At 30.5% G+C, this 27,194-nt stretch overlaps 3 protein-coding genes across 6 annotated transcripts; all 3 read right to left on the bottom strand.

Moving 5' to 3' along the window:
- Positions 1-1,678: 1,678 nt before the first annotated feature.
- On the bottom strand, positions 1,679-2,850 carry LOC129298277 (uncharacterized). The gene is made up of 2 exons (XM_054936672.1): positions 2,175-2,850; positions 1,679-1,923 (listed from the first exon to the last, which is right to left on the bottom strand). The coding sequence occupies exons 1-2, from the start codon at positions 2,607-2,609 to the stop codon at positions 1,849-1,851; spliced, it is 510 nt and encodes a 169-aa protein (XP_054792647.1). The 5' UTR covers positions 2,610-2,850; the 3' UTR covers positions 1,679-1,848.
- A 751-nt stretch (positions 2,851-3,601) lies between these two features.
- LOC129298278 (receptor-like protein 33) lies at positions 3,602-7,755 on the bottom strand. 4 transcript variants are annotated; one of them, XM_054936675.1, is made up of 3 exons: positions 6,644-7,755; positions 6,141-6,568; positions 5,899-6,039 (listed from the first exon to the last, which is right to left on the bottom strand). In XM_054936675.1, the coding sequence occupies exons 1-3, from the start codon at positions 7,496-7,498 to the stop codon at positions 6,030-6,032; spliced, it is 1,293 nt and encodes a 430-aa protein (XP_054792650.1). In that variant the 5' UTR covers positions 7,499-7,755; the 3' UTR covers positions 5,899-6,029. The 4 variants fall into 4 exon arrangements, with proteins under 4 accessions (XP_054792648.1, XP_054792651.1, XP_054792650.1 ...); XM_054936673.1 differs by lacking the exon at positions 6,644-7,755 and having other exon boundaries at positions 3,602-6,039; positions 6,141-6,268; XM_054936676.1 differs by lacking the exons at positions 5,899-6,039; positions 6,141-6,568; positions 6,644-7,755 and adding exons at positions 3,605-5,462; positions 5,542-5,669.
- Positions 7,756-14,498: 6,743 nt separating this feature from the next.
- LOC129298280 (pyruvate decarboxylase 2-like) lies at positions 14,499-17,375 on the bottom strand. Its single transcript, XM_054936677.1, has 6 exons — positions 16,729-17,375; positions 16,262-16,425; positions 15,462-16,112; positions 15,242-15,359; positions 14,950-15,138; positions 14,499-14,837 (listed from the first exon to the last, which is right to left on the bottom strand). The coding sequence occupies exons 1-6, from the start codon at positions 17,245-17,247 to the stop codon at positions 14,667-14,669; spliced, it is 1,812 nt and encodes a 603-aa protein (XP_054792652.1). The 5' UTR covers positions 17,248-17,375; the 3' UTR covers positions 14,499-14,666.
- Positions 17,376-27,194: the final 9,819 nt, after the last annotated feature.

The raw sequence follows: 27,194 nt of genomic DNA, 5'->3' as shown, positions 1-27,194 counted from the left end.
GTGCCTGTGTTTAGGTTAAGGATAAAATGGTACTTTACTATTTTATTATAAATATCAAATGGAGATTTATATTAGCATTCCATTGACATACCAAATAAGCTTTTGAATCCGTATCCAATTCTCACTCCCACTCTCATCCATTATTGAACATGAAATGTAGCCACATGAGTCCCATTATTTGGTATTAGGGGAAAAAAACAAGACGACGACCCAGTAACACGCATAGGGAGAATGACAAATGTGTGACCCTAAGAAAAAAAATATATATCAAAATCACAATTAAAATTTCAAGAATTTACGAGGACACTTTACAATTGAAGTTTCAAGAATTTTACTCAAAAGTCTTTAGTTTAGTTTAATTTCCTTATAGGTACTTTGTTATTTCCCAACTTCTATTTTGCTAACAAATTAAATTATACAAAACTTCCTTAAATTCCAAATTAAATAAAATAATTTTATTAAATTTTAAAATTTTTCAAGAATCTTACAAGGGAAATTTTAATTATATACAAATAAACTTTAATTACTATTGATTATTTCTCTATTTTAATAGCTATGGAACATGTAACCAGAGACCTCCTTTAAACTCCCCCCCTTCTGAATAACCCCTCAAATTTTAATACAAATATATATTTTTTTCCTAAATTTGAAATCATAAAATGAACCCTAGATCACATTACACTCTTTTAAAGTACACGAGTAAAAAAAAAATTAGCACTACAAAATATTTGCATAAATATAAAACTGCAAGAGCGTCAATTGTTTAATTTAAAATTTCAAGAAATTATATACACCCAATCTAAAATTTACGAAATTTATTTTAACCCACAAATAATTATTTTACCTCTATTTTATGAAGTCTAAAACCAATAATATTAAGTAATTCACAATTTTTTCATCCTTTCGATTGAGTAGAAAAATTATCCCATTCATATCCCAATTCCACGCATTTAAGTTACAATTTGGTTTCACTGGCTCGCTCGTGTCTCATGGTTTCATGCTTTAGCTAAAACATTTGGGCATGAGCTCGAGCTGGTAGGGCCCTTTGAGATTGTCATTCTTCCCAGGAAATTACAATTTGGTTTCCTCTCTATATTTGTCTTTGATGTTTCGGTGATTAAAAGAAGTAAACCACCTTACTTACTAAAATTATTTATCTTTTACTTTTAAAAAGATTAATCCAATGTTAAAAACTCATAATCCATAAGATTATATTAGTGAGCAATCTATAAATATATATTTTTAGGCATTTGAAATATTTATAGGCATTTGAAACGTACCTTAGAGTTAGTGAATTCTCATAACCCAACTTGCTTAAACTTTTTCTTTCATATAAAAAAATTGTTTCTCCCTTTTTTTGGGTAAATATTCTCCCTTTCACGTAAATACTTTCCTAACATGGTTAATTTAATTAATTTACTGAATTAATTATTCATCAATCATGCACTCCTGCATAGCAATACTTTCCAACATCAATACTAAAATACTTAAGAAAACACAATCATTGATTTTTCATCAGTTTTTTTTTAATTTTTCAATATTTTCAGTTCCTATATATATATATATATATATGTTTAGAAAGACTGTGCATCCTTTGTTTTTCAAATTAATTGTTATAAAAATTATAGGACAGGAACTAAAAACAAAATATGATAAAATTAAAGATTATGTTTTCCCTGAATACTTTAACTCATTATATAAGAAAGAAGAAATTAACTTGGAAACGGAGAAGATTAAGATCTAATAATTAATTTGTTAGACTGATATCATATTTCAAAATCAGTACAAAAACTCTAATTAAAGACTCTGCATTCAACACAATATTATTTCAATTTTTACAATCCGAGGTCAGAATTTAGCCACAAACACCGCTTCCCCCAGCACGTGCCCTTCTATAGCCTCCAAAAGCTTGTCCTTCGTTACCTATTACATATATTCAGTCCCACAACCATATCAGAAAAATCAAATCTCACAACTTTGTTCTTACACACAGGATCATGCATGCAGGAACAAATCACAAAAGGATTTTGATCAAGAACAAGCAAGCTCCTGTACTTTAATTACCTATATAGATCCATAATTTCGTGCATGTACATAAACATATATCGATAAGATACTAGATATATATATACACACACACACACACGGACACAAGCGGGTAATAATAATAATACCTTGTTACCGAGATGAAGCCCATCGTCCAAAGCGTAAAGCCTGAACTCGAACCTATGTCCATGATTAGGCAACCTGGGGCCACGCCACCCAGGGATCTTCCAGTCATTATTGCCTTCTTTGATGCCAGCATACTCACCACCGAGCTCCTCCTCCTTGCCGGAGAATCCCTCCGGCAGACCCGTCACTGTCGGCGGGATATTCACCACCACCCAGTGCACCCAGGGAACGATGGGCCCCTCGGGATCCGGAGCATCCACGTCCTCCACAACGAGAGCAAGGGTTTTGGTGCCCTGCGGGAGGTTGTACCACTCCAAGGGTGGGGACACGTTCTTCTTGGCGCCTTGTCCTTCGTCCGTGTAATGCCTCGGGATCCTGCCTTCGTTGTTTATCGTCGGAGAAACCAGCCTGAACTCCTCGCTTCCGTCGCTAGCCATTGGATCGTCGATCGGATTAATTCTCGATGGATTGTTCGTTGATTGGGACCGACCCGAATTAATGTTAATAAGTATGAGCAGAATTTTCGGGAGCGTGGGCGACACTTGGTGGCGAGGGAAGCCTCGTGGCGTCCAGAGAAGACGTGGTGGGACACGTGGAAGGTGGAGGAACGTTGTAGATGAAATTGAAGGATCGAGACGAGTGTCGCTGTGGCATCTGCTTTTTGCCCCTTCTTTTGTGGGGCCATTCGGAGCCCTGGGCTGCGAGCCTGCGACCCTGTGCCACGCATGTTTATCACTTTTTTTGAGAGGCTTTGGGGAAGCAAACTTTGGCAATAAATCATGGAATATGATTTAGTGGGTTGTGCTGGAATTTTTTAGCCCATTTCAAGGCAGAGTTTATTGGGCTCTCTCTACCTAACCAGCAACCCTTGCGTCTTTTTACAAAAAATGTTTAGATTTTTTTGTTTTTAATTTTACTTTTAATAAAAATATTAATTAAAATAAATTACTTGCTCATATTTGTAAGTTTTGAGGTTAATTTATTATATAATTTTTAAAACATACTCGGTTTAAAATACAAGACATTTTTAACTATAATTTGAATACCGATAAAATTTAGTTATATCTTAATTTTTAATTATAAATATTATAAATTTTTTTTAAACCATGTCCTCCACTGTCAATAATAAATTAAATGAGAGAGATAATTTTTTTTAATGAAGTGTTATAATATGAAAAAGCATAAACTTCCTTATAGACCAATACAATTTTAGCTGAAGAGTGAAAAAAATGTAATAAATACCAAAACAGTATCATAATAAACCAAGTTAATAAATATAAAGGTAAAATAAAAAAATTTAAACTTATTAAGTGTCTTATATTTTGAATCAAGGTGAGTTGAACAAAAATTTCTTATAATTTGGACGAGTGTGAGAATAATTTAAATTTAATTTATAAAAATTTGTCTGTTATTTAGACTAAAAAATAGAAAATAAATATAACCAAACTTATGACGAAAGAATTAAGAAAACGAAAAAGTGAAAAAAAGCTGAAGAGAATCACTTCGGTCTCTCTATCCTGTGAAGTGTGAATTCTATAGCAGCTCCTTTTCCCTAGCTACCCTGAGATTCGCTCTTATCTTCTTCAAATGCAATTTTTGGTGCCCAAGTGAGGGTATCAACGGGGCCTCAAACTGTTTGATGAAAGTCCTGAATGAGCATTGGCAGCATTTTACTAATTTGTCGATCACATGATACCACATAAGACACCGAAAACAAAGTAAAAGCGACTTCATTAATTGTTTATTCTCATTGTTGTTTTTCATTATTAAGTAGCTTCATTATACACATGGGTGGTGTGTGTACAACACAACACGGAGCGAAGGAACAAAACAGAAAAAGAAGAGCAAGCTTTCATAGTGAATGTGACTAAGAGGAATCGGTATCTGACTCTGAAGAACCAGTAGATGGTGAAGCTGATGTTGAGAGATGGCATGTACACGATGTGTCATGACTGGGCTTATTCATACTCATGCCAAGCTTGGAGCAGAAAACACAGTACTTCCCTCCAAAGTTTAGACAATCAAAATTACAATCTTCTTCATTGTGATGATTATTCTCCCTTGCCATGCCTGATTTATGTTCTTCAATATCATTCTCCACCTCATAAACCCTCGTGGGTGTAACCAAGTCAATCATAGTAAGAATCAATAGAAGAACTTTTTCGATGCTGTTGTTGCTCCAGCTCCTCCCTTCATCCCAAAACATCAAGAGAGCAACGACCAATCCTGATCCAACCCCAAAACCCACTCCTTTAAATACAAACTGCCAATCAAATTCAACCCCTGAATCCGCGGATGCAACACTTGTCCAACCATTTTTTGAACCTCTCTCATCCCTGCTACACTTGCTAACTAAAGGAGGTCCACATAATCCTTTATTATCAACGAAAGAAGATGCGTCGAATGATTGTAGTTGAGTGCCTATTGGGATTTTCCCTGCCAAGTGATTACAGGAGAGGTTCATAAATGAAAGGAAAGACAAACTTGCTAGCTGTGATGGAATCTTTCCGGTAAAAGAGTTGTTTGACAAGTCCAAGGATTCAAGATCTTTCAATTTCCCTATGGATGATGGGATGAGGCCTGAGAGATTATTATTTGAAAGGTTGAGCCCGTGGAGTGCTGTAAAATTCATCATCTCTTCTGGTATTGACCCTTCAATACGATTGGATGAAAAGTCAATAGACGTGAAGATAGTTAGAATTTTAATCAAGTTCATCTCCTGACCTTTCATGGTAATTATCTCTCGGTTCTGATAATTGATCACTTGACTAAATCTAAAGAAATTGAAGTGGATCGAAATTTCCTTTGACGCTATTTTATCTTCGTCAAGCATCATTGCCTTCCAAGTCGGAAAACATTCTCCTGGCAGCTTTCCATTAAAATTGTTGAGTGCTAGATCCACAATTTGAAGCATCGTCCAATTCATTCCCTTCATATTTGGACATCCAATAGGACCATGGAAATTGTTGTTTCGCAAAATCAGGACCCGGAGTGTAGGTATTATCTTCAACGAGCATGGAAATCGATCATCCATCTTGTTATTTCCAAGGTCTAACACCTCTAGTGTGGTGCACTTGGACAGAGAATTTGGAATTGGCCCTTGTAAATTATTACCACTAAGATCGAGAGTCTTAAGAGCACATGAAGCTTGAAAAGTATCAGGAATTTTGCCACTGAGATTGTTTTTTTCTAAATTCAATACACCAAGAGTCTCAATTTTTGCTAGACAATGTGGAATCGCCCCATTAAAGTTGTTGTAGGAAAGATCAAGCACTTGAAGATATGAAGCACTGCAGATGGAATCAGGGATTCTTTCATAGAGAGCATTGTGTGACAGAGAAAGAAAAATTGTGAAATTCAGATAGTTACCGATGTCAGGGGGGACAACATAGCTGAAATTATTACAAGAATAGTCCAAATAAGAGGCAGACTTTGGAAATGCTGGAAGTGTGCCTTGGAGGTTGTTCTCATGGAGGTCAAGCACAAACAAATTGTTAGGGCCAAGATTATGTGGGACTCTTTCTATCTCCTGAATTGAATTGTGAGAAAGATTTAATTGACCAAGATAGCCAAGCTCCCAAATCCACTTGGGTATTTTTCCTTTAATTTCATTGTTCGAGAGGTCTAGATTGGTTAATCTGGACATATTTCTGAAGAAACTTGGGAATTGTCTCAACTTGCAAGATGCCAACTTCACACTAGTCATGTTGGGAAAGAATAACCAGTTGGCATTCTTAACATTTGCGTCAATTGACAAGTTGTTGTTTGAAAGATCTAACGTAGTTAGATTTTGAAGTCTCTCAAACATATCCAGCCGCAGCATGCCATTGAACTTGTTGGAAGACAGTTGAAGGATCTTAAGCCCGCCTAGATGAAAAATAAATTGAGGAATAGGCCCACTTAAATAGTTACTACTTAAATCAAGTACTTGTAACTTAGAGGGAATCGTCCTGTAAATCGATGCTGACCTTGATATGGCAGCTAGCTGACCTTGAAAGTTGTTGTTGGAGAACTGTATATGTTGTAGCAATGGGAGCAAAAACAGAGACATAGGAATTATCCCATTGAGAGAATTGTCCCTTAAATTGATGCTGACTAGATTCAAGAGGCCTTCGAAATGAACTGATACAACTCCACCGTTTAATTCGTTATGAGATAGGTCTATGTGAGTAAGCTTCTTGGCCATGCCAAATGATGGGATTGCACCAATGAATTCGTTAAACGACAAGTCTAAGTAAGTGAGCTCAGGGAGATCCAACATTGAATCTGGTAGTTTTCCATTGAATTGGCATTGGAAAAGCTCTAGTCTGGTCAACTTCCGTAATTTGCTTATGTTAGGTGGCAATGCTCCGGAGAAATTTGTAATGCTTAAGATCAATATCTGGAGAGATCCGTTCTGTGGGAAGTGTAATGGCAGAGAACCTTGAAGACCATGATTATATGATAGATCAAGAGAAGTGAGTGACTGTACCTGGAAGATCTCATTTGGAAACCGACCACTCAAATCACAAGAACTGAGGTCCAGATTGGTTAGATTTGAGAATTTAGCAAAGAAGCTGGGCACTGGGGCTGACAAATTATTCTGATCCAGACGAATTATGGAGAGATTTTGAAGCTTTTTAAGTGAGGAATCGATGGGGCCTGACAGGTTGCAATTTGACATACTTAGTACCTGTACATGAGGTAGAAAAGATGATAAAGCATGACCCCATTCATTTCCCTTCAGCGATATATTAATGCCATCAAGATATAGTTCTCTAACTTCACTGAGGTTCTGAACAAGCTTCACCAGATTCGGATTCTCAAGTTTCGGAGCTGATCCTCCTAGATAATAAAGAGTAGACAGATCAAGAATGGTTAACCTTGTGAGGTGAGCAATCTCCATTGGTATCTGATCCACAAAGCCAGCATTTGACAAATTCAAAGAAGTTAAGTTCTTCAAATTTTTAATTCCAGATGGAATCACTGAACCGAAGTTATTGAAAGCCAAGTTCAAATTGTTCAGATAATGAAGACTAAAAAGAGTACTAGAATTGTTCAGTCCTCCAGATATAGATTCCCCACTCAAGTCTAAACCAGCAACATGTCCATCACCGTTCCAAGTTATGCCACTCCACTCATTGCAACGTTGACTTTCATTCCAGAACACCAATTTGCTGGAATCAAGAGGGTTGAATTTGAGGTTTTTCTTCAATTGAAGTAACAGAAGTTTCTGGTCGTCAAGACAATGGACAGAATGCCCAGAAACCATATAGACGTGGAAGCTAAGAAATACCCAATAATAACTGAAAATGAAGGAAAGCCATTTAAGTAATGATATTCTCATTGGATGAGTATACTGTGCTCAAGACTAATACAACTGAAGACTGAAGTAGCGAAGAAACTAGTGGTGGCTTCAGGGGGATCAAGACCATCAACATGAATTCACCGGCCTATGCCTTCAGGCTTTCAGCTTTTACCCTCCAAAAGTTGAGTTGGGTTTGGCTGGTAGAGATGCATTAAAGCACAGAAGAAAGACAAGACACGGAAGAAAAAGCAGATAGGCAGATTGGGGGGCTTAGCAATGACAGAATGAGAATGTCATATTCCATTCAAACGTGAGGCAGCCTCAGAGTAAACTCAAAAAGTCCAAGTCATTTGTTCGTGGGAGAATAAAGCTAATAAATTTCGCAGAAAACACATAAAATAATGGTAAGATTACTGACGGCGGCATTCTACTCGTTTCCGCGTTGGCATTTTTGGCAGCCTTTGACTGACTTCCTGCACTTAGAATATTCACAACCTCAACTCGATTCCCCAACGTTTTGGGGAAGTAATCATAGTCATGGAGTGACGTGAACGATTTGGGATCTGGAGGAGCGTATTCTATACGGCATATAATATTAAAAACAAAAAGATGAGAAATATTTTTTACTAAAATTAGATATTAGATAACTTCATATTTTGTCACTAGGTGCGTATAAAAAAAAAGGCATCCAAACACATAAATAATAAAATAAATAAACAAAAAAGAATGGATCTTTCTGACTTCTTTAAATAAAAAGAAATCATAATTTTTAAGAATTGTTAGCCACTGGCATTGGGTAACGACATAAAGGACATAAATGACTAATTTTCAACCAATGAAAAATGCAATTTTTATGAAAATTGTGGCGACATGGCGTTGTGGAAATCTCAACACTATCACAAAAATCTTCTAGACAAATACAACACTGGTCTGCATCAGTATTTTCTTGAAAAATGATTTTGTTGAGAGATTGAATGGCTTCTTCAGAGGCAGGAATCATTCCAATTTCTTGTCTGGACTCGGATGCGATCACTTCCATCATATTCACAATATCCATAGGGGAAAATTCAACAATAATATCAATAGCTAAAGGATATACAGCAAACCCATGTTCATGAGAGATTGAAGGACGAGGAAGATGATCAGGATTGTACAATTCTTTGACCCTAGTTATGATGTTGGGAATCAATGTATCGAGAACATCATGAGTGAGTAAATAGTGGGATAGATTCCTTTGTAGAAAACTCGAACCATTTAGTAAAAATTCGCTGCATGATATGTAATGAGAGGAAATTGGAGAGGGAATATCAAGCGTTTGTCCCTCACCAGAAGAGAGAAGACTTCGGAAACGAACGCAAAGTTTGACATTGAAATTTAGAGCTGTGGTTTTGTAATGTTGTATAGTTAAGTTTTGAAAGACATGGGGATGATGAGGTTGATAAGAAACATCATAATAGCATGCAGGCGACATGTTGAGAATACGAATTAATTGAGAAAATATACACCAATCTCCTTCTACACACACTTCACTATATGAAAGAGTTTAAAAGATAAAATACGTTTTCCAATCCTATCCAAGGAAAGATACGATATTTTTAAGATAATGAAATATAAATTTAAATAACATTAAGAGATTCTTTTCGATCACCATAAATATCATTAAGAGATTGACAAGTTAGATTATGATTAAGGAATTATCAAAAAAAATTAGAAGAACGTAAATATTATTATAGACTTTCTTTATTATTATTTTCAACACATTTTCTTTTTTCTTCTTGGTATATTGTTTTTCTGAACAAACTTAATTCTTTTGGAAAATGATTTATGTATATGTATATATATTTTTTAAATTTTAAAAATGTAAGTAAAATAGTTATTTAGATTAAAAATTTAAATTAAAGTAGAACATTTATAATATTTATTTAAATTTCTTAAAATAATAAGAAGATAAAAAATATTTCTAATTATTTTGAGAAGTTGGTTGAAATTACATTTGAAATTAATGTGGCTTTGGTGGGAGAAGAATGTTATGGTGAAGCACAAATATATCACATATGAAATTTCAAACTGACAAAATTATTTTGGGATAATGTAACTTCTGATTCTCAAATTTGCCTGAGATTTGATCCTTGAAATTTAATATTTACATAACAAATTTTTAAAATTTTATTATAACCTGATACAATCAATCCTTATGATTTGAAGCCAAAACACCACCCAAGTCGCGTATGATTAATATGAAAGTAAACTTGATTGATAATGATTAAATTCTAGGGATATTTTATTCCAAGTTTCATAATTTCATGCAAAAGACATTTAAATATTGGGCTATGCATTTTTGGCAAATACTCCATGAATAAAACCCCTCTTCGACTAGGATTTAGATTTTATAGGTACCCCGAATCTCATCCTTGTTCATATTATAACTAAGATTTCATTGATATGTGAAAACTTAAACATGACCAAAATTATAAACAAAAAATAGAGCTACGAGTTGGTGCCCTCTTGATATCTAGTGCCAACATATGTGGTAGTCATTCAATTGAAATCGATGATTTTTATAGTGTTCCACATACATGGTGAGAGGATTTGGAATACTCGCCAATCCAGATCCCTTGAGCTATGGTGATTTATTATTTCTTGTTATTGTATATATTTTTTACCAATATTAATTTCTTTTTATTCATTAACTCTATTATGACTTCTATAATTTAAGGAACTGAATTATTATTTCAAATTCTATCAACCATATTGAACGTAAATTATGAAAATAACAAATATTTCAATAAGTTGTGAGACACAAATAATTTTTCTCTGTGTGATATAATTTTTTTATACCAAAAAAAATTTGTGAAATTTTATTTAAAATAGAGTTGAATAGTTGTCTCCTGAATATTGACTATATAAAAATATGATAGAAAAATAACAAACATATGATACCTTTTCAAATTAAAACTTTAATTAATTCTTGTATTCCTTAAATAATTTATATTCAATTCAAAATATATTTAAAGGGATAAAAAATATTTTTACTAATATTAAATATAAGATAAATAATAAATAGGAAATTATAAATAGGAATTGGAACAAAAAGATAATAAAAACTATAAGAAATTCAGACATAAGGCCCTTTTTTTAAAATTAAAAAATAAATAACTTTTAAATAGTTTAGATATTTTATAAATTTAGATTTAATTGGTAAAAATTTTATAAAAAGTAGATGTTATTTCATATTTGGTTGCAATAATAAAAAATAATTATTAATTAGTTATTTTTAAATTTTATAATATTTCCTTTGATTTTTGTTTTATAAAAATAATTTATTGTTATATTATTTTAAAATTTTATGTTATATTCTCATATTTTATCTCTCTAAAATATTCTCTTTTATCTATTAAATTATTTTCAGAAGTTACTTAAAGTAACTTCTTAAACTATTTAAAAATATACTTTTTCACAAATTCTAATTAATTTTAAAAGTTTAAATAAATATTGTAAAAACTCATAACATCAATTTTTTTCAAAAAATAAGGGATTATTTCATGTAATGTACTAAACAATAAAGATAATCTCTAACTTCTTTAAATAAAAAGAATATTAAAGTATATTTTTAATCTTCTAATTTTATATAAAGTTTTAATTTAATCTTTTATTTTTGTAAGATATTTTTTTAGTTCTTTAACATAATATCATTAATTTTAAATAATTTTTTATGTTAATTATTATTATTTTAAAAAAAATTAAATTTAATATGTTAATATTTAAAAATATTTTACTAACATTTGAAAGTTCAATATAAAAATTTATTTAGATAAAATTAATGAGAATTAAAAAAATATTTTATAAAATTAAAGGATTAAAATTAAATGTTGTGTGAAGTTAAAAAATTAAATATATATTTTAATATAAAAAGAAATTGTAGTTTTTAAGAACATATATCTGTTTTGCCAGCAACATAAAGAACACATGTCACTTGTTACCGTTGGTCTTTGCCCCAAAAAAAAAAAAAGTTACCGTTATCAAGACAAAAACTCCCCAGGCCCAAATCCAGCACCAACGGTCACTAAACAGAGGGCCCTCCCCCTGCCACCTGCACGCTCCTCCCCCATGGCGTCTCAGATCTAACAGTGCCGCCCCGGTGCTTCTGCCCCACTTCCTTCGTCTGCGTCTTTTCCCCAGACCGCTTCGCTCCTTGTGAATACTCATTTCTCTTTCCAAATGCCGAGAATCGCTAACTCCTTCCCCGAGGAAGTCCTTGATGCTTGAGCACGCCTTCTCCTTCATTCACTCCGACCATCCAGGACTGCTTGTTCTGCAAGTCATGGTTCGAGATCGAACGTAACGTTGGTGCAAGGGGTGTATTTTTCGTGGGCAACTGCTATGCCGTCGGCCCTCTCATGGTGAACGGATGCTCAAGAAAAAACGGAAAAGCAATTGAAATGCAGGAGCAGGAGCACGGCCACTGGCAGACTCAAATGCACAAGTTTTTGACATCGTATCCTTGTTTCTACAAGCTAACCCATCTTCAATCCTGTTGGGATTAGAGAAAGAGCCATCAAACATGGCGCTCATCATGTCAGTTTCCCCGCTTTTTCTCCTGATCTCCATTGCTCAATAATAAAGTGCATATAAATTGGGTTACATCGCGCAAATCCGGTGCTGATGTGTTATACAGTTTGGTGGTGCCAATTCAAATCCTCGATCACCTGATAGGTCGGAGAGAAGCAAGAGGAGGATCATAAATATAATAATCTCCAGCAACCCAGTGACTAATATAGTATAGCTTTGGGTTGTTTCTCCTCCATGAAAATCTTGCTTTTGAACTTTTTGAGGGCTACTGACAAGCAGTGATGATCATGGATTCCAAACGAGAGGTAGGAATGCATTTCTTCCTTTCCTCACCATATTTGCGTGGGTGTGTGTATTTAACATGTAGAATATGGTGGCATGTAGGAGTATATGGTGGCATGTAGGAGTACATTAAGAATACGCAAAATATTGTTATATCTTTCTTAACCATCCTCTTATCTCTTGAAGAAGTAAGAAGTAAATGTTAGCTTCCCGCTCCAATACTAAATTTGAATATCGTGCATTAATAGACACGACTGTTAAAAACATTCTATAGATATCTATTATAATAGTCAAGTTGTAATGAAAATTGCTCATAATGATGTGTTTTATAAACAAACTAAACATATTAAAATTGATTGTCACTTTAATCAACAGCATGTTATTCAGGGCACCATTCGACTTGTTCTAATTTGAACCAAGTATCAACTAGCAAACTAGCTTATGAAGTTCTTTCATCTAAGCTGTTTTCATTTTTTGATAGACAAACTAAAATTGCTTTTTGTTAAGTCATTTTAAGTTTGAGGGGAAATGTTATCTAGAATATTCTTTAAATATCTTCTATCACTATTGTGTATGTATATATATATATCTATCTTAATCATTATTAGAATATATCATTTAATATCATTATATAATTATTAGTCATTATTGTATTGTTTATTTTCTTTAATGTATATAATGTACCCTTCATGTCAATAAGATATATGATATTTTTTAATTTTTTTTCTAATTTATCTCTCTTATCTTTGATAGTTTTCAAATATGAGCCCATAACTTTATTTTTATTATGTTTTATTTTTAAGTATTGAAATTTAAGCCATTCATTAAACTAATCAAGGCATTAGTTAAGGATTAATAGTCAAAACTATAGTCAAACTAGATCAAGGCGTTCGTTTTATTAAATCGATTAAGATACTAGTTTAATGATTCAATAAAGTAAATTGACTGTGATTTTATACTATGATTTTTTTCTTTTTGATAACATAAAGAGTAGATGAGTCCAAGAGACTGGTCTAGTAACTTGGCAGATTAAGTCCAATCAAGTCTTGGTCTCATGTTCTCTAAGATTGGACAAGTCTTAAAACTAAAAAATCTTGTTGATATTGATCTAGCCCTATCTATTGGTTAATTATTGGATTACTAATGCTAGAAATAACATGGATAAATAATTAAAAAAATATTATATTTGTTTTAAGCAAATCTTTATTAAATATTATATAGATTGAAAAATTATAATATTAATATTTTATAATATTTTATAATTTAAATATTAATACTATTTATAAATATTCATCCAAAAATTATAACCAACTTCTCTATGTTATTTAAATTTATATTTCATTATCTTAAATTTATATTTTAAATAGATTAGAGTTTCATACGGTGAGATATTTAAAAATATGTGTACAAGGTCATTGATATTTTTTCTCAATCAATCAATTCATATTTATACTTTCCCTAAGTTGAAAATTGATTTTACTCTATTTAATTTGCATCTTTTTATTTTTCTAAAGAAGAGAAACTTCATCAAAATGATGGAAATTGGCTTCAATAAAGCAAGGATATAAGCTAGATCATATTAGTTGGAGAACATATAAATTGAAATGGATTTTATTCATTTTTATATAAATTGAAAAATTCTCAATCCAACCCTCTTAGGTTGGTAAGTTTAATGAGTTAACCCACCAATCTCTTTATTTATTTATTTTCAACAATTTTTTTAAAAAAATTTACATCTAAATGAGAAGTTTTAATATGCTATTTCATTGCAATAAAAAAATTCACATCATAAATTTATATGAGATTGATCAATTTCATGATAATTCATTCCAAAATCTACTAATCTTGTGAGGTTTTAAGGTCAAAACTCCCTTAATTTTTTATTTTTCAACGTTATTTTATTTTTTAATAAATATGGGTTAAACATACCAATCCTAACACATCAGAATTAGCCCATTTGATGCATTGGCCAACCCATATAATCAATTATTCGAATTGATTCATGTAATTCAACTTATATTATCAACCCTACCCATCACCATTGAATAAATGTAGATTTTTTTGAAAAGCTGAATTTTAGGTGCAAATATGAAATATCGCTAGTTTCCTTTTGACTTCTTTCAAATCCAAAACCCAACATCTCTATGCAAACCAAACCTGTAAAAGACACCTTGGTGGTTAAATGATGTGATCTCCAATGCATAATATTAAAATATTTCATTGAATCGAGAGTCCCTGGCCCTATGATTGAAAGAAATTAAAAATCCAATAACATAAAAATTACAAGAAATAAACTCAAAATCTCTTAAGGTAAATAATTAAATAGCATTCCAGTAACGCAGCAATGGCTTTAAATTTATTGGGGGTTAGGAGGACGGCTATTAGCAGCACTAACCCTAGAGCCCCATTCAAGCAACTCTTTGCTAGTATCGTCCTTGTGCACTATTACCTCAATAAAGCACAAGCTATCCTTCTTGGGACCTGTTGCCGTGTTAATCGCTTCGATCAGCTCCTTTTCACAAAATACCTACAATATAATATGTAATTAATTAGTAGGCAGATATATAATTGGCAGTTTCCCATGTTGCCAATGGTGAATTTAGAGAACAGTATCGAATGTACTATGTTGGGAGATTCACCTTGGCGGTCCAGCATTTTCCTTCACCATTGCGAATGGCTTCAACAAACCCAGTGTAGTTCCAGTTCTTTATCACATTGTACGGTCCGTCATGGATTTCAACTTCAATTGTGTATCCGCCATTGTTTATCAGGAAGATTATGGCATTCTGCCCCTGTCTCAGCATTGTAGATACCTCTTGTGCAGTCATCTGCAAAAGCATTTTGAAACACCTTAATCAGTTCTGAGCAGTGACACTTCAAAAACTCAAGTTTTAAAGTAGAAATGGCTTTTCATGACAGCTTAAGGCCAACCTGAAAGCTTCCATCACCGATGCAAGCAATGACTCGTTTCTCAGGAACAGCTTGTGCATAGCCGAGAGTGGCACCAACAGACCATCCTATCGATCCATACTGCATTTGGAACTCATACCTGTTGATCATTTCGGAAGATTCTCATCATCATTATCATCATTCAAACTAATAAAAAGTTAAAAAAACAAAAAAAAAAAAGGTGTCCCATTTCAAATCTTACCCGCAGCCCTTTGGTAGTTTCAGCTTTTGGCAGTTAAACCATGAGTCCCCAGTTTCGGCAATAACAGCTGTTTCACCGGACAACATATTTTGAATATGTTCGAACAGAATATTCACCCTCAAAGGTTCTTTAGGTTCTCCCCTCAAAGGTTTCCCATCAGGAACAAATATCCTGTCATAGTTTTCATATGAAGCATGATTGTGTTTGATCCGCTTGGCAAGTTCCCTGAGGAAATCCTTCATCAGCACACACCCGAATGCAGGCCCGTTTCCTATGATAACCCGATCCGGCTGAAGAATGATAGCCTTGTCCTTCTTGAGAAGAAGCGAGTACCCAACAGAGCTGTAATCATTGAAAATGGGTCCAGCAAACAAGTATGCATCAGCAGATTCAACAATCTCAGCACAGAAAGCTGTGCTCACAGCACCCCAGTAAGTTCCAATGAAATGTGGGTGATGTTCAGGTACTAATCCCTTTGCTGCTGGCATTACAGCAAATGCATAGCCACAAGCATCGGCTAGTTCAACAAAGGCTTCACTTGCATTAGCCACTCTCAGTTTTGGCCCTCCTACTAGTACTGGTTTTACTGCTTTGTTAAGGAATCCTGCAGCTGCTTCCACTGCTGCCTCCAAGCCCATCTTATTACTCAATCTGTCGCAAACAAAAGGAAAAATTGCATGATGTGTAATGAATAAAACCAATTTTTTGTTTGTGTTGAACATGCTAGACCATTTTTTTTATGTGCATATCCCTGATAAGTAAGAACAAGAGACGAGGATAAAGAAGGGTAGAGAAATTACCTCGGGGACAGAGAAAATGGAACGGGCTCGCGACTGAAAGTGGGATGAGGAATCGCACTCAAGTTACAGCTTATGCTTATATATACAGGTTTGCTTTCTTTCAAAGAAGTTGAGATCGCCGTATCAATCTGCTCGTGAGCATCTTCCAAGTGATTGACCACGGCCTACATCATCATCAAGCATCAGAATTGTTTAGCAGAACATACGAATACCACAAAATAAACAGAGAAATCACCAGAATAGAGGAAAGTTGGCAGCAAATTACACAAACACAGCAACAAGTCCCCAATCAGTTTCACCTGGGGAATCATTATAAGCATCAAGCTTCCCAAGAATCGAAAGCTTGGATTCTTCAAAATCAGAACCATATCGTGTATAATAATACTTAAGGCCGCAATTTACATAAAAAAAAAAAAACCCCCTTCTTACGAAGTCACTCGATGCAGAAAAAAGAGGTTGATTTGTACCTGGTAGCACGTAAGATTCTGGAAACACCTAAGTTCCTGGCTGAAATCGGGTAACCCAATAGTGTGGTGAAGGATCCGATTGGTCCCATGATCATTGGAGTTGGGACCACCAACGATGCAAATAAGCGGCAGGTTCTCACTGTAAGCACCGGCAATGGCGTTGAGAACACTAAGGCCACCAACGGTGAAAGTAACGACGCAAGCACCAACGCCACGGGAGCGAGCATAGCCATCGGCGGCATAACCAGCGTTGAGCTCGTTGCAGCATCCAATGACGTTAAGCTCTGGCTCGGCGATCAGATGGTCGAGGAGTGTGAGGTTGAAGTCACCGGGAACGGAGAAGACATCAGTGACACCAACCTGCACGAGCCGACGAGCCAGGTGGCGACCCAGTGTGGCCTCACAGGGGGTGATCGGAAGAGCAGAGTCCTGGATGACAGAAACGTTGCCGTTTGGCAGGCAGCCGACATCGTTGCAGGCTGGCTTGCATGCATCAAGAGATCCAATCTTGGTGTCCATGGTTGTCGTATGGAAGGCTTTTGGGCTCAAGACACTGAGGTAGGTTGTGAACGATAGAAATGATAAATGAAAATGACTACGAAGACTCAAGAAATTGTGCGCGCCCGTGTGGTTGTGATGAAGAAGGAGAGATGAAGAGAGATTTATAAGGGAATGTGAAGGTGACGGACGAAGGAAGTGTGAAAAGTGTAAGAACTCTCAAGAACACAAATACAAGGTGCGGTGTTGGGTTTTGTTGTTGGAATTGAAGTTCAGCTTTTTGGCGGCAGGTCATGCTTAGGCCTGTCTTCTCTGCTTCGCTTCCATTGGGCAAAAGATGAAGGAAAAAATTATTAAAATAAATATACAAATTATGTTTTTTTAATTCCATTTATTTTGTAATGATGCTAATAGGGGAAATGAACTTTTTATTTCTTATTTTTCTAATGTTTATTATGATTTTATAATTATTTATGATTTTTTTTAAAGTAGTGGTGAAACTATGACTTTATAAGTTACTATTTTCGATTTCTTCTATATTATATTAAGAAGTATTTTTACTTTTCCTTTCAGTTAACATAATATTATCTTATATATGACAAAATATAAAAATTTTACTGTTCATGAAACAGTGAAATTAACATAGCCGTGAGACTTGCAGTTGCCTAAAAAAAAAATCAAAGCGTGTTAGACCATGACTGCTTACGGTTAAAAAATATTTTTATAATATTATGTTAACATATTTTATATTTATATTATTTTCAAATTATCTTTTAATTTTTTTTTGCAGGTAATAACCTTATGAATAAAATAAAGTGTTTATATTTTTAGAATGTATAAAAGTAAAAAATATTGTAAAAAATAATAAGTTTTTTAATTATTTACAGATATTTTTTCATTAGAGGTAATCGTATTTCAAATAAGGTTGGGTATTAAATGTGGGTAATTTTCTAACAAGAATTTGAATATTAGTTTGCCATATTATTAAAAGATTAACTCATTCAACTAGATTTAATTTCTTTTTTAAAACAATAACAAGTTATTGTTAAAATAACTTATCAAACATTTGTCGGTGGGCTTTTTTTCAAGATGTAATATTTTTTTTCATATTTTTTATGTTCATAATATTTTTCACTTTGTTTAAAAAAATTAAGTATACCTATTGGTAATATTAACATTTAATAAAATTTTCAAATTATATTTTTATAATATTATCTTAACATTTTTTTATGAGATACAATCTATTATTTTGTTTCAACTATTATAATCATATTTTATGCAAATTAATAGTGGTGAAATTTGCTAAAAAATACAACAATTGTAATGTATTGTGGCCTATTAAAAGTAGACAACGTATTGAATATAATATGATGTTCACATTTTATTAAATCAAAACTTCACACAATGGTGTGTATTTACATGAAGTAATATCTAGAGACAAATATAAAAAAGAAATAATTAAGTACCTTTTTTAGTTATTGTATGACAAAGAATCCAATGTCAGAAGTCTAACAATTTTTTGGCTTTTGATTTTTGGTTGCTTTCTAGAAATCTCAAATAATTGAGTTTATAGAAGGGAACACCAAACTTGAAAGAAAGAAAGAAAATACAGTCGTAGAATTGACTCGAAATCGTAGTTACATGTACAATTCTTTGAATAGGAAATTAAGTTACTTTGTATTCAGTGAAATTATAATTAATATTTTATTTGTATTCAAAAGTATAGACATTAACTTTTAATTGTATTAATTTATTTTTTGTACTTTTAAATGAGTTCTGTCCTTCATGATTCCTGACTCTGTTTATTATTATTATTATTATTATTATTATTATTATTATTATTATTATTATTGCGAAAGTGTGATTCTGCAATTTGCAAGTAGTTTTGAGTTTTTTTCCTTCAGTACTCTGATGGAGAATTTTACTTCTCTTAAACTAAAACTTAATTTTTACTCATTATTTCTTAATTATTATTAAATTGATCTTTTCCGATTAAAGTGTCAGTTATCCTATTTTCAATTTTAAATTTGAATTTTATCGTACGTGCATATCGCATGAAGGTGGCTCCAGCTGCATGCAAATGTTGATTCCAAATAAATGAATATGCATGAAAGAAAATTACATATAAAGACTTAAATCTTAAAAAATAATTCAATATCTAGAGTTTTTTTTTTTTTGGCCAACAATATCTAGAGTTTAAGGGTTTGTTTGGTTTTAGTTTCTTTTTTTTATTTTTAAAAATTGTTTTGTAATACAGTTTTTAAATTTGTCTTTCAAAATAAAACAAAATGAAAATTCCTTTGGTTATATTAATTTAAAAACAGTTTCAAAATTAAAAAATATAATAATAATGATAGCTATAGGCAATTAATAATGGTGATTTATGATAGAAATTAATCAAAACAACTATAATTTTTAATAAATGTAATGTATTTTTAAGTTTTTGATCACTGTATTCAAAGAGGACTTTAAGTGTTATGAATAACAAAATCATGTTAAGAAAAAATCTCTTATCCCATATGTTGTGTGAGAAGAAGTCACATCTCCTGATATCAGATTCAATTGAGCAAATTAAATATATAAATAAAGATGAAAAAAATATACAAACTTGAGTTTTTAAGTTTTGATCACTGCATTCATCGCTGATTTAGAGTTTAGACTCTCCTTTTCTCTTGTTTCACTTGAAACTTTTGTGAAGATAATGATGAAAATATATATTAAAAAAATGTTACTGCCAGTTCCTGTTCTGTTTCACTCCCTTGCACCATATTTGTGATAAAATTAATTTTAAAAATTTAAAACATAAAAATTTAAGTTATAGAATTTTAAAATGAGGAGCTTTGAATTTATGATGACATGACAATGTTTCAATAGAAACATTGAAACTTTTGGCCAAAAAAAAAATATAGAAACATTGAAAACACCGAGTTGTAATTTTGACTGAAAGAATTATCATTATATTAGCTTTTATCTATATGGTCACTTTTATCTATGAAATGAATTTTTTTTAAAAAAAATTAAATTTAAGTTTAAAGTCATTTTTTCTAACTATCTTTTGGTAAACAGTTTTATAATTTTCTTGTTTTAGAAATATTTTATAAATCTGCAACTTCGTAAAATAGAAATGCTGATAGCGGTTAAAAACGTTATATTTCTTACCAACCATTGGATGAACTCGCATCTAAAATGAAAAAATGACATTTAAATGCCCTTTTTATTATTTTTTATAAACGTTTAATTTCATAAAATAAAAATGATAAAGGGTCAAAAACATTTATTGCATACCAACGATGCGATCTCAATACTCTCTTAACAAAATCTTTTGAATGAGAAAAATGTGCTAACAATTTTTTTCTTATTTGGTAAAGCTTGAATCAGAATTAAAAGGAAGAAGATTGACATAATGGCCTATTTGGTAAGAAGATTGACATGATGGTCTATTTGGTTTATGTTTTCAAAAACGATTTTGTATTTTTTAAAATAAAAAATTTAAAAAATTGTTTGGATAACTATTTTAAATTTAATTATTTTTTTCAAAAATATTTTCATTTGTTTGTTTTTTAAAAAAATAAAAACATCTTAAAATGTTTTCATTCTATTTTTTTTTATTTTCAAAGCACACTACAAGTATTTATTAAAAATTTCAGTCATCTCAATCGCTGATATTTTGATTTTGAAACTGTCTTTAAATTAACAAAATCAAACAATTTTTTGTCATTTTGTTTTGAAAAATAGTTTTTAAAAGAGAAAAAATTGAGAACATAAACAAGCAAGCCCTTAGATATTCATTTTATTCTTGCTTTTGAAACATTTTATAAATTTGTTATCTCGTAAAACACAAATGATAAAAGGATCAAAAACATTTTATTGCTTGCCAACCATTAATTAGATGAACTCGACACTTTTTAGACAAGATCTTCTGAATGAAAAAAAAAAATGTGTTAAGAAAAGTTCCCTTATTTTTTAAAAGCTTGAATCCAAATTGAAAAGAAAAGTTGACATGTAAATACCTATTTTATTGTTTATAGTATGCCAACCCTTGGATATGACCCTCTATACTCTTCAAACACAATGTTGAGAGTGAAAAATCTGCTAATAAAAGATCCATTGGATTAATTAATTAATAACACTCGAATACTTTAAAAATAATTCCTAAAAAAGATATGAACAATATTTTTTTAATGCAATGTGCACGATGGAATGGTGCATGCATAAAATCAAAAAATTAAGTTTGATTAACTAGTAACAAACCCCTACATCTTGGGATGGCTAATTGTAGATAACAGTGTTAGACTTGTCTTGATTAATATGGTGGGCTTATCATTTCCGTGTGGATGTTTGTTTCTTTGAAGAAATGATCAATTATGTCACACATTATGAGCGATCTAATAATCTCAATGCCTAATTACGGGATGATCATTAGAGTGCTCTTTCTCAATGAGCGATCTGATATCTAATATGATTATATGAGTAATTGATTTAAGAAGCAGTAGACTGTAAAATTAGAAGCATAACTTTGATCTTAAATTAAAATTTTAATTTTTATAATGTTTTATATGGTCAACTTCTCTTTCCCTATGTTGAATGGAATGTGGGTGGCTGTGCCACTGTGTCACCAACCTGTTCCGAGGTGTAAGGAACCAAAAGCAAGCGGCATGGGACAGGGCTGGCATACGGAGAAAGAAAATTAGAAAAGTAAAAGTGAGTCAATATAGTAGTCAATAACCTGGGCAGAAAAATCTAGTAGTCGAACAGGACTTTGCCCACTTAATAATTAATGCCTCAAAATCTATGGTCGCTTTGTCCCCCTGATAACTTGGGCCTTGAAACCACAGGCGTTTTTCTAATTGGAACCTCCAATACAAAAGTAACTTTTGATACTGCTGTTTTATTTTCAAAACACAATCATAAATCAGGATCCAAATGTGATTCTACCTCTGGCGAGAATACAATTTACTTTTCATGCTTCTTAGTCACAACATTCTTGATTGCCTTCCCATCACCTTTATATATTTTCCAATTTTATTTTTTCTTCTTATGCTGAAAATTGAAACATTTATTTTTAAACCAACCCTTACAAACAAATTACTAATTTCATTCAAAAATATAAAGCATTTTTAATCGAATCTTGTTCTTAAGAAAGTAGTTATTTACCTTTAAATTAATCCTATCTTTTCGTATTTATCCTTATTAAACATATTATAATAAATATAAAGTCATTATTAATGAATACTTTTGAAAAAAAAACAATAATTATATCTCGAATGACTAAAAATGCCTTATATTTTTTAACGGAGAGAGTACTTCTTTGTCCTACTTATAAAATAGAAAAAGAAGAATTTTTTCTCTATTTATAAGGCGTGTTATTAACTTTTTATCACTTCTTATCTCTTTTATACTTTCATTAAATGTTATTAAGGAAAAATATATAATTAAAGAAAGTAATTTAATAGGGACAAAATTAAAATTTATTAAATTTGTTGATAAAATTAATGAATTTTAAAGTTTTTTTCAATTATAGCAAAATATATTAGAAATAACTTATATATATAACTAAAGGAAGTAGTAAAAAGACAAAAGCAAGAACCATGGATGGCTAGCCAACTCAAGATAATATAAGGCACAGTGATTTTCACCTTTTAAACTAGCAGTTCAGAATATAAAATAAGACTAGCTTGCATTTTGTTTTAAGCTCTTGCCCCATTAAAAAGATTGGCTTGTGAGAGATGAACATTTTGATTTTACCCTTAACATTGAGGAGATTAGTTTTTACTTCCAGCAAAGAAGACTTTAATTATAATTATAATTAATTATAAATATATGCGTATACATACAACTTTCTGTTAATAATATAAAACCCTTTAAAATGTTTTCATTGTTCGCAGTGTACCGTTTTTTAAAAAAGTTAGGGAACATACTAAGTTTAAGACGTACTTTAACAACCACCCTTTAAAAAAAAAGAAAAAAAAAGAAAACCCCAACTTATTGGGAGGAGGGAGTAGTTAATATATGATAGAAATTAATGATCCTAATTAAGGGCATTTTGAAAATATTGTTACAATTTTTGAGGAAAAAAATTAAGGCAATTTATTTATTTTAACTACTTTTTTCTAAAAATTAATGTTATTCAATTAATAAAACATGAACAACAAATATATGGGTTGTTATCCAATTAATAAATATACTTTTAAAAAATTACGTTAAATCAGACTTAATTATATTTGTATTTAATATAATTAAATATTTTCTGTTAAATAAAAAATTTAATATTTAAAAATATAAGATATTTTTAATCTTTTAAAATGTAATTATTATTTTTTAAAAAATATTCTTATTAAATAAATTACTTTACATATTTTTAAAATATAAATAAAAATAAATATAAAAATATAAAATTAATTTAAAAATAAATAATTATTTTATTAAAAATGAGATTCGCTTATAAATATTTTATATTTTTAACGTAAAAAAAACACATGAGAGGCTAAAACTATGAGCTAGGAGGGGTTACAAGTAAGTCAGAGCGTACGGGAAAATGGAGATCCACAGGTTTTGGCCTTTCGGGAAGCAACGAGAGCGCCGGAATTGATTCCAATGAATCTGATTACAAACGAGGGTCACGCCGTCACGCTATGCCCTGTGCGTTTCACGTCGGTGTGATTCCTTTAAGTTTTGCCTGCCACGTTCTCTTCTGGGAAGAATAACAATTAAGTCTTAAAATGATAATAATAATCATTAAGTTTTTGATAAAAAAAATTAAAAAAATTAGTTATAAATATTAATTTAAGCAATTATAAATTTAAAAATTTAAATTTAAAATATAACAACTAGTTTATAATTTATATTTATATTTATAATTGTTTAAATTAATATTTATAACTTATTTTATAAAAAAAATTTATTAAAAACTTAACTATCATTAATTTAATCAATTGATATTTTGTTGTCATCATTCCCTTACTTTAACTAAAAAGTTAATGTCCTGTATATAGTCTTCTGGTCAAATTCAATGAACATGAAAGCCAAAAGGGGGACGCATGCTATTATGTGTCTAAGTACAATTCTTCTCTGATTCTCTCCCATCTCTTTTTACTGTATAAGGTAAACACTAGTTAATTTTTTTAGGCCAATAATATAAACATTATTTAATTACTTCAATTGTTCAATATTATAAAATATTTTTAATTAAATGATACTCTAATGAATTAGTTAAATATTTTTAAAATTACATACTCTTTTTACATTTACCCTTATTATTTAATAAGGCATCTCAATCAATAAATCTTATTAATTACTCCCTCCGTTTTAAATTATAGAGCATTTATGAAGAAATTTTTCATTTCAAAATATAAGACACTTTGAATAGATTAATATTTCATTAAATATACTAATTTTAATATTATCTTTTTTTCTCTATAATTAATTTATATCCCTTCTCTTTTCAATGTATTAAATAATGAATATTTTTAAAAGTTTATATTTTTATCTTGAAAAGATAAGGTTGTTAAGTGTATTTAATGAGATTTATTGGTATGTGAAATTTTATTTAAAAATATCTTATAATTTGGGATGGAGAGTATACTTCTCTTAATTGATACTTTTGGAAAAACTTCATTAATTGCACTTAAAAGAACCAAAATATTTTATATTTTTTAACAAAGAAAATAATTCTTTTGTTTAGAATAAACAAATAATTAACTTAAAATTAGTCAGATATCAAAAAGTTATGTTTTTTTTTTGGAATTTCCCTTATACAAGTTATAAATCAATGTTATGAAAATCGGACCGACCATTGAACCGGTCGAGGTACTGGTTCACGGTTCAATGGTCGAACCGTGGTTTGAACCGTGGTCCAACCGGTCATAAATAAATTGATATATTTTAAATATTATATATTTAAAATAGAAAAAAAATCATATATAGTAACAAAAATGAATGTTTAAATTTCAAACAAAATAATATACAATAAAAAATTTAACATCCATTAATATTATATTATTTTCATCCAAAACATATACAAGTGTTTCATAATTCATAATTTATAACTTTAAAATATATACACATATACATAATCTATACATATTTCATACACTTTTTTATTTCATAATGCTTGTTAGGTATAAATATGTATAAATTATAATTTTAAAATATAAATTAAAATAAAAAAAAAAAAATAATATAACCGGTTCAACCGGTTCTTGCTCGGTTTTGCCGGTTTGTGACCGGTTATGTCGGTTCTTGAAATTTACGATTTTTTGTGATGACCGAACCGAACTTAGGACCGGTTCCCGGTTGGACCGACCGGTCCGGTCCGGTTCTGATAACACTGTTATAAATGAAAAAGTATTTTCCTACTATAAGAAGATGGCTAAAATTACACTTTTGGAGATGAGTCATAAATCTTTACACGTAATTTTTTAAAGATTATATTCTTATATTAAATACCGATAATAAAGATCTTGTAAATAATATATAAAGTTAATTGTTAGGTGAAAGCATCCATTTAATTTTTTTAAATTTGCACAGATTTTTAGTTTAGTTTTTTAATTTTATAAAGTGCACATTTTTTATCTACTAACCCTAACATGTTAGTTTCATTATCAAAAAATGCCAAAATTGCAATTGTAAACGTTGTCAAAATATTCTTAAACATTGACACTTTAACTTAAAAAAAAAAACTTACATATAGATTTTGTGAAATAAACTTACTTATAAATAAATTTCATGAAATTTAAAAATTACAATTAGGTTTCTTAGAACTTGAGTTTAATTTAAAATTAAGCTATAAAGATAATAATACCCTATTAAATATACATTATATCAATCAAATAATTAATTTATAATTATTTTATTAGCAATTTATAATTATAATTTTAACTTTTTACAACTATAACTTCACATATCAATAGTTAAATAATCATGTATTATTAATAAATTTTAATATTAATTATTTAAAATTACTTCATCGATAACTTATAATTATAATTTAGACTTTTTATAACTGTAACTTCACTTATTAATTTAACTATTGAATATATAAAGTTACAGTTGTAAAAAGTTTAAGTTATAGTTGTAAGTTACTAAATAAGTAGTTATAAATTACTTAATTAATATAATATATATATATATATATATTTAATAAGGGTATTATTATCTTTTTATTAAAATTTTAAATTATACTTAAGTCTTAATGAATTTAATTTTTTTTTTAAATTTTACAGGATTTATTGGTAAATAAATTAGCTCTACTGGACTTATATGTAATTTTTTCAAAATAAAAATTATTGGACTAAAATATGTTCACTTAAGAATTTTTTATTGACATTTAAAATTGTAATGGCAACATTTATGATTAATAAAATTAATAATATTAGGGTCAGAAGTATGAAGAAACATTTCATAAATTAAGGAAGGAACTCAATATTTTGAATAAAAGTTAGATAACAAAAATATATTTTTACCTAATTTTTAATACCCCTCCCGTTCAGTATTATAAATTATTTTTAATCAAATTACATTTCTCAACAAGTTAGTTAATTGTCTTTAAATCTACATACTCTTTATGTATTTATTGATATTTAATGAGGTATTTCAACCAATAAACCTTATTAATTATACTCCTAATTAAGGTTATTTTTGGAAAAACATCATTAATAACACTTTAAAATATTTAGAATGCCTTATATTTTTAACATCTTACTTGAAAAATACTTATATTTTTCAATAGATGGAGTACTTATGAGCATGTTTATGAAAAACAGGTTATAGTAAGTCCAAAGATTGCAATATTTACTCTTCCCGTTTAAAATATAAAGCATTTTTTTAAAAATTAAATGTTTAAAAATGTAAAGTATTTTTAATCTTTTGAGGTGTAATCATTGTCTTTTTTTCAAAAATATTCCTATTGATGGTGACTTATATTTATTATAAAGTAGTTAATAGAGATAAATATAAAAAGATAGGTTAGT

This window comes from Prosopis cineraria, unplaced genomic scaffold (genome assembly GCF_029017545.1).
Source record: "Prosopis cineraria cultivar Desert tree isolate PC_DT_omini unplaced genomic scaffold, ASM2901754v1 PC761, whole genome shotgun sequence".
Lineage (NCBI taxonomy): Eukaryota > Viridiplantae > Streptophyta > Magnoliopsida > Fabales > Fabaceae > Prosopis > Prosopis cineraria.
This window is presented reverse-complemented; position numbering and strand designations above follow the sequence as displayed.